Below are 8,883 nucleotides of genomic sequence, written 5' to 3'. Positions count from 1 at the left end.
TTGAGAGATTCCAAGAATTTTCAGTGAACTTATTTCTCATTATAAAATTATTACTATGTAATAGGTATATAGCAGTTTTTAAAATAGTCTTTTTTTGCCACTTAAAGTTTTTTCCTCTAGAAATTTATAAATTTATTCTAAAAGTTATTTATATATTTAATTATATAGTACATATAATACTATATTACATTTATAAACTACATTTATTTTCTGGGATGTTTACATTAACAAAGATCGATGAAGGGGATTTTCTCAGTGAAGAGGCCTTGAATTATAAAACTGGATTCTAACTGTCACTGTTTGCAGATGACATGATATTCTATGTAGAGAACCCTAAAGCCTCCACACAAAGACTGCTAGAACTAATAAGTGAATTCAGCAAGGTAGTAGTATAGAAGATTAATAAGAAATCTGTTGCACTTCTTTACACTAATAATGAAATATCAGAAAGAGAAGGTAAAAAAAAAAAATCCTGTTTAAAATCATGTAAAAAAAAGTACCTAGGAATAAACTTAACCAAGGAGGCGAAAGATCTATATGCTGAAAACTATAAAACACTGACAAAAGAAACTGAAGAAGATTCAAAGAAATGGAAAGATAATTTGTGTTTCTGGATTAAAAGAATATTGTTAAAATGACAATACTATGCAAAGCAATCTACAGATTTAATGCAATCCCTATCAAAATACCCACAACATTTTTCACAAAACTAGAACAAATAATCTTAAAATTTATATGGAAGCCCAAAAGACCCAGAATTGCCAAAGCAATCCTGGTAAAAAAGAACAGAGCTGGAGGTATAACCCTTCCAGACTTCAGATTATACTACAAAGCTACAGTAATAAAAACAGCATGGTAGAAGAAATCTAATGGTTAAATTTTCCATTTGTATTTTATTTTCTTGAATACTTTTTTTTCATAGCTGTCTAAGAAGATTTAAAAATCATTGCACTTTGGTCAAAAAAATAATAAATTTATCTTATAAAAAAACAGCATGGTATTGGCATAAAAACAGACATATAGATCAATGGGACAGAATAGAGAGCCCAGAAATAAACCCATACACCTACCGTCAATTAATCTATGACAAAGGAGACAAGAATACACAATGGAAAAAAGACAGTCTCTACAACAAGTGGTGTTGGGAAAGCTGGACAGCTACATGTAAATCAATGAAATTAGAACATTCCCTCACACCATACACAAAAATAAACTCAAAATGGTTTAAAGACCTAAATATAAGACATGACACCATTAAACTCCTAGAAGAAAACATAGGCAAAACATTCTTTGACATAAATTGTAACAATATTTTCTTAGATCAATCTCCCAAGGCAAAAGAAATAAAAGCAAAAATAAACAAATGGAACCTGATCAAACTTAAAAGGTTTTGCACAGCAAAGAAACCATCAACAAACAAAAAGACCTATGCAATGGGAGAAAATATTTGCAAATGATGCAACCTACAAGGAGTTAATATCCAAAATATACAAACAGCTCATACAACTCAATATCAAAAAAACCCCAAACAACCCAATCAAAAAATGGGCAGAAGACCTAAATAGACATTTCTCCAAAGAAGACATACATATGGCCAACAGAGATGTGAAAAAATGCTCAACATTGCTAACTATTACAGAAATGCAAATCAAAACCACAATGTGGTATCACCTCACACCAGTCAGAATGGCTATTATCAAAAAGTCTACAAACAATAAATGCTGGAGAGGGTGTGGAGAAAAGGGAATCCTCCTACACTGTTGGTGGGAATGTAAATCGGTGCAGCCACTATGGAGAACTGTATGGAGGTTCCTTAAAAAACTAAAAATAGAACTACCATATGATCCAGCAATCCCACTCCTGAGTATATAACCAGAAAAAACAAAAACTAATTTGTAAAGATACACGCACCCCAATGTTCATAGCAGCACTATTTACAATAGCCAAGACATGGAAACAAACCAAGTGCCCATCAACAGACGACTGGCTTAAGAAGATGTGGTATATATATACAATGGTACACTACTCAGCAATAAAGAAATGAAATATTGCCATTTGCAGCAACATGGATAGACCTAGAGAATATTATGCTTAGTGAAATACGTCAGAGAAAGACAAATACTATATATCACTTATATGTATACAAATAACAAAAATGAATAAAACTTAAAATAAAAAATAATACAAATGAATCTAGTGATATATGCAAAACACAAACAGATTCACAGACATAGAAAACTTACGGTTACCAAAGGCGAGAGTGCAGGGGAGGGATAAATTAGAAGTATGGGATTAACAGATACAAACTACTATACATAAAATAGATAAGCAACAAGGATTTATTGTATAGCACAGGGAATTATATTCAATATCTTGTAATAACCTATAATGGAATGCAATCTGCAAAAAATATAACTGAATCACTATGCTGTACACCTCAAATTAATGCAATATTAAAAAAACTTGATTCTAGACTTTTCTGACAGTTCTTCCAACTGAAAATGGCTTTATCTGATATTTATCTAGAAGAAGCTATTCTTCAGGGAAGCTGATGGCATGCTGGATAAATTCTCTAATTCAACTAGCAAAGCTCAGCTGTATTTCCTAAAGCTGACATATGAGCAAGGAGCAAATCAAAGAGGAAAAAAATTTTAACACCCTGAATTCATCACAGTACTTAAACAATTAGAATTTTACTTTATTTCAGAATGAGTTTACAATTGAAAAAAAGGTATTTACTAAAGCCACAACATTCTTCATATGGACAAAAACTTTTCTAGCAAAACTGTGGTACAGAAGCATTAGTAATTTGAATACTATACGGTTATAGAAGATATTTAAAAAACGGAAATGATGTATTCCAAAGGCTGTACTAGGCACAATATATATGCCTGTACTGGGTCTGCAAGCATTATACTAGAATTCATTACATGTAATCCAAGAAGTTGCAGGTTTTCAGCACTATGTACTAAAAAGATAGAAAGGAATATCAGAGTTACTCTTCCGTTGAAAAAGCATGTACTATCAATGCTGCAAAACAGGAGCAGCAAGCCAAGCCAACAAACAATTCCTTAGGTTTTAGAAGTTGTAATACAACTATGGCTTTTTCATTTTCATTTTTGAGACTGGTTAGCGAGTCTGGCAAGTGGAAAAGAAGAAAGTCTATAATAAAACATTAAAGACATCACTTACAAGGCATCTGATATTTCATAGGTTTAAAATTGGAAAATAACAACTGAGCTTGTTCCTAGAGCAAAATTGTGAGGTATTATAGAGCAAAAAACACCCTGCTTTTTCCTACCAATCTTTTGGCATAAAAATCTCAGAAAAGTAAAAGTTTTCCAAGCGACATGGCAGAAAAATATTTAAGATAAATCATTAGAGTTTACTTTTGGCTTTTGGTAACTGCAAAGAATAAAGGTCTTTCCAAGGACCAAGAAACTGGATATGGTTCTTAGGACGGAACTTATGTTTTTTTAAAAACATGGGTTGAAATATGTATTCAGGCTGACAGTGTATTCATGCTGATACAGGTGGTAAAAAGAAGAAAACAAAAATCGTACATTTTTAGAGCATACTACCACATATATGGAAATTGTCTAAAATATAAAAATGTGCATCTTAGATTCTCAAAGGTTTTATTTTTCAACTAGCAATTAAACACAAGTGTAAAAGTGAGTCATGCAATTTTACCTCTTAACTACTGTGATAATGATATGAGGGGAACAGAATTCTCTTTTTTCCCTTTAAATGTATAACTCTCACAAGTCATCATGTGAAACTCAAATCACACACAAAGGCAAATCATGAAGAAACGTTAAATATTCCAAAATGCCCACGAAGGCATGCCAGAAATTATGCTGTTTCTATAGCACAGAATTGTTGGAGGCCAAAGCTAAAGCTAGGTGCTACTGCAACTTCTAGGTCTTTAATGCTGCTTTTATTTGTTTGTTTTTTTGATGGGGAGGATTCAGGTCAGGGGGTTCGGTGGTCTCTCAGAAACCATAATTTCTGCTGGTTCAGTGACCAACTTGGATCCATCCCATGCTGTCTTGAACTGTTCAGGAACGGGAAATTCTCTCTGGAAAAAGGCCAGAAGAACAAAGTTATTTAAACCAAGGCTTTGCAAACAGATGGAAGGCTGATTAGTGTCACATGATGGACAAAGACATTTTATGGAACCCAAACCTGCATCAGGGAGCGATGCATGGTCATGTGTCAGCTCTGTGACCGCCTGCCGGCATCCTCATTGATGCTAGCACTTACTAAGAACCAGGCATTCTGCTAGGCACCAGATATATGTGAACTCAGTTAATCTCTGCAAGAACTTTAAGAGCTAGATATTATTGAGATGCCATCTACAGGAAACAGAGGCCTGAGAGGTCAAGCCTCTGAGCAGTCAAAGTTCAAACCATAGACTTTTTACCCTTGACTCTGCACCAAACTCAAACATGCACTGGGGATCGTGCGGAAAGGCAGACTCTGATTCAGTAGATCTGGGAAAGAGGATGACAATCTGCATTTCCCACAAGTTCCAAGGGGATGCCAAGGCTGCTGGCCCCCAGTCTGAATAAGGGCTTTATCCCGGCGTTACGTCTACCCTTTGATGAAATATAAAAATGTGCTGCAAGTTACATATAAACTTGTTACCCTTCATCCTGCTTTCTTACTCTTCCCATTGGGGAATACATGCCCCCCTTCCACCCACACCCCTACACACACACACACACACACACACACACACACAAAGAAAAATGCAGAAGAGACAAAATAAAATTAGTTTGGGATCTCTCCTTTCCCCGGAGAGTGATTCCCCAGGCATTGCGGAAGAGGGCAGGAAAGGAAGCTGAGGAGCAGTCCCCTTAGCCCTGGCTTTGTGCCACCCCTGGACTTCCTGTACCGCAGTGTGATAAGCTGGTGCCTGTGCTCATCTGTCGGTGAGATGTGATGTTTCACATCTAGTGGAATACACACTCTAACACGTATCTTCCTAGATGTTGGGTCCAGCTGTTTTTTTTGGAAGAAGCTATTTATTTAACTACTTTAAAGGGAAGGCCCTTTCTATCATGAGTGGTGAATTATCCTTGAGTGAAATCTGCGATAGTCTTAAGAGAAAGCAAAGAAGCCACAGTCTGAGTAACCGTGTGTGTGTGTGTGTGTGTGTGTGTGTGTGTGTGTGTGTGTGTGTGTGTGTGTGTGTGTGTGTCTAACATCCTTTCTGGGGCTCTTCTTGATGAATAAACCAGGCTTGGTGTTTGCTCTTAAGTACCAAGCCAGGTGGAGAATGCTCCAGAGAAGAGGCACCTCTTTCATCGTAACTGCACTACAGCTGTTCCCAGTCTTTCTTGGGAGTGACATGATAGTAATGTGATGACAGACCTTCTCTGGGAGACTGATTCCTTTCAGGATGAATCATTCCCACCATCTACTTCAAGATTACAATGTCCACGGCAGGACCTCTGTATTGCTCCCTACTACCCCCAGTTGGAAAATGCATGAAGTGGGCCATGGACTGAAGGCACAAGATAATTTACCTATAGAGGGGAGATTTTACGTTTTCAGCATAAAAGCTCAGGTTCTGAGCTATACTCATCCTTTAGGTCAGTGGATCCCAATCTTGGCTCCACACTGGAATCACCTGGGAAACTTTAACCAATACAGATGTCTGGATACCACATCCAGGGATTCTAGTTTAATTAGTCTGGAGTGCTCGTCCAAACCCCCACTGCTTTTCTTAACAGTTCCAGTCAGTTTCCATGAAGCTGAGCCTTCTGCTTAAACAGCTGCAAAGGCCAGGAATCATCCTAATTTTTAGCTTTCCTCTTCGGAAGCTGTTCTGTATTGGCTTTAGCTCTTCAGTATTTTTTTTTTTTAGGTGGAGAGCCCAAGAGGAGATACTTCTCTAGCTCAGGGTTAGGCTGTCCAGATACCTAGTGAAGCATGGCCCAATGCTTGTGGAGTTTTGTTTTTTAGACTTAAACAATGAATTCTGAACTGCAATATGTGGTGTGTGCCTGGGTAGTGCTCACTGGCAGGTGGGGAAAGGAGAACATGGCAGCAATCTAGTTGTGTGCCTAAGGAGATTAACCTGAGTGCTGAATGCAGTGTAGACGGCTGGTGATTGACCCATAGGCTAATGGAGGGCTCCTCTTTCAAAGGTGTGCCTAAGTTACGTTTTCTCCCATCCTTCCCAGTTCACTGCTTCCTTGCACAGTTAGAACCAGAGGGAATGATCCCTGGATTTACTTCTCTACTTTCAAGAAGCAACAACTAGGGACTTCCCTGGAGGTCCAGGCGTTAAGACTTCGCCTTCCAATGCAGAGGGGTGTGGGTTTGATTCCTGGTTGGGGAGCTAAGATCCCACATGCCTCCTGGCCAAAAAAACCAAAAGGTAGGGGCGTCTGGGCAAGATGGCGGAAGAGTAAGACACGGAGATCACCTTTCTTTCCACAGATACATTAGAAATACATCTACACGTGGAACTGCTCCTACAGAATACCCACTGAACGCTGGCAGAAGACGTCAGACCTCCCAAAAGGCAAGAAACTCCCCCCGTACTTGGGTAGGGCAAAAGAAAAAAGAAATAACAGAGACAAAAGAATAGGGACGGGACCTGCACCAGTGGGAGGGAGCTGTGAAGGAGGAAAGGTTTCCACACACTAGGAAGCCCCTTCGCGGGCGGAAACTGCGGGTTGTGGAGGTGGGGAGCTTCGGAGCCATGGAGGAGAGCGCAGCCACAGGGGTGCGGAGGGCAAAGCGGAGAGATTCCCGCACAGAGGCTCGGCGCCGAGCAGCACTCACCAGCCCGAGAGGCTTGTCTGCTCACCCGCCGGGGAGGGCGGGGCTGGGAGCTGAGGCTCGGGCTTCGGTTGGATTGCAGGGAGAGGACTGGGGTTGGCGGCGTGAACACAGCCTGAAGGGGGTTAGCGCACCACAGCTAGCCGGGAGGGAGTCCGGGAAAAGGTCTGGAGCTGCCGAACAGGCAAGAGACTTTTTCTTGCCTCTTTGTTTCCTGGTGCACGAGGAGAGGGGATTCAGAGCGCCGCTTAAAGGAGCTCCAGAGACGGGCGCGAGCCGCGGCTATCAGCATGGACCCCAGAGACGGGCGTGAGACGCTAAGGCTGCTGCTGCCGCCACCAAGAAGCCTGTGTGCGAGCACAGGTCACTCTCCACACCTCCCCTCCCGGGAGCCGGTGCAGCCCACCACTGCCAGGGTCCCGTGATCCGGGGACAACTTCCCGCGGAGAACACACGGTGCGCCTCGGGCTGCTGCAACGTCACGACGCCTCTGACGCCGCAGGCTCGCCCCGCATCCGTACCCTTCCCTCCCCCCGGCCTCAGTGAGCCAGAGCCCCCGAAGCAGCTGCTCCTTTAACCCCGTTCTGTCTGAGCGAAGAACAGACACCCTCAGGCAACCTACACGCAGAGGCGGGGCCAAATCCAAAGCTGAACCCCGGGAGCTGTGAGAACAAAGAAGAGAAAGGGAAATCTCTCCCAGCAGCCTCAGAAGCAGCGGATTAAAGCTCCACAAACAACTTGATGTGCCTGCATCTGTTGAATACCTGAATAGACAACGAATCATCCCAAATTCAGGAGGTGGACTTTGGGAGCAGGATATATTAATTTTTCCCCTTTTCCTTTTTTTGTGAGTGTGTATGCATATGCTTCTGGGTGAGATTTTGTCTGTACAGCTTTGCTTTCACCATTTGTCCTAGGGTTCGGTCCATCCGTTTTTTTTTTTTTTACTTAAAAAATTTTTTTTCTTAATAATTTTTTTCCTTATTTTTTATTTTAAAAAATTAAAAATTTTTTTCTTAATTTTTATTTAAAAAAATTTTTTTCTTAATAAATTTTTTCTTAATAATTTTTTCTTATTTTTTATTATAAAAAATTAATAAATTTATTTTAAAAAATTAAAAAAAATTTTCTTAATAAATTTTTTCTTAATAATTTTTTTTCATATTTTTTATTATAATAACTTTATTTTATTTTATTTTATCCTCTTTCTTTCTCTCTTTCTATTTTTTCTCCCTTTTATTCTGAGCCGTGTGGATGAAAGGCTCTTGGTGCTCCAGCCAGGCATCAGGGCTGTGCCTCTGAGGTGGGAGAGTCAACTTCAGGACACTGGTCCACAAGAGACCTACCAGCTCCACGTAATACCAAACGGCGAAAATCTCTCAGAGATCTCCATCTCAACATCAAGACCCAGCTTCACTCAACGACCAGCAAGCTACAATGCTGGACACCCTATGCCAAACAACTAGCAAGACAGGAACACAGCCCCATCCATTAGCAGAGAGGCTGCCTAAAATCATAATAAGGCCACAGACACCCCAAAACACACCACCAGACGTGGACCTCCCCACCAGAAAGACAAGATCCAGCCTCATCCACCAGAACACAGGCACTAGTCCCCTCCACCAGGAAGCCTACACAACCCACTGAACCAACCTTAGCCACTGGGGACAGATACCAAAAACAACGGGAACTACGAACCTGCAGCCTGTGAAAAGGAGAACCCAAACGCAGTAAGATAAGCAAAATGAGAAGACAGACAGAGAAACACACAGCAGATGAAGGAACAGGGTCAAAACACACCAGACCTAACAAATGAAGAGGAAATAGGCAGTCTACCCGAAAAAGAATTCAGAATAATGATAGTAAAGATGATCCAAAATCTTGGAAATAGAAAAGACAAAATGCAAGAAACATTTAACAAGGACCTAGAAGAACTAAAGAGGAACCAAGCAATGATGAAAAACACAATAAATGAAATTAAAAATACTCTAGAAGGGATCAATAGCAGAATAACTGAGGCAGAAGAACGGGTAAGTGGCCTGGAAGATGAAATAGTGGAAGTAACTACTGCAGAGCAGAATAAAG

The 8,883-nt window shown here is 40.3% G+C and overlaps 1 protein-coding gene across 2 annotated transcripts in view; it reads right to left on the bottom strand.

The window, feature by feature from the left end:
* Positions 1 to 2,671: 2,671 nt before the first annotated feature.
* The window catches only part of CAP2 (cyclase associated actin cytoskeleton regulatory protein 2), a 136,890-nt gene continuing 130,678 nt past the window's right edge, over positions 2,672 to 8,883 (bottom strand). For both annotated transcript variants that reach the window (XM_036870271.1, XM_036870270.1), the window contains exon 13: positions 2,672 to 4,081. In XM_036870271.1, coding sequence (XP_036726166.1) covers positions 3,971 to 4,081 — 111 coding nt within the window. In that variant the 3' untranslated portion in view covers positions 2,672 to 3,970. The remainder of the gene's footprint in view (positions 4,082 to 8,883) is intronic.

Source organism: Balaenoptera musculus, chromosome 11 (genome assembly GCF_009873245.2).
Source record: "Balaenoptera musculus isolate JJ_BM4_2016_0621 chromosome 11, mBalMus1.pri.v3, whole genome shotgun sequence".
NCBI lineage: Eukaryota > Metazoa > Chordata > Mammalia > Artiodactyla > Balaenopteridae > Balaenoptera > Balaenoptera musculus.
The sequence above is the reverse complement of the archived record's forward strand: the minus strand, read 5'-3'. Positions and strand labels throughout refer to the sequence as shown.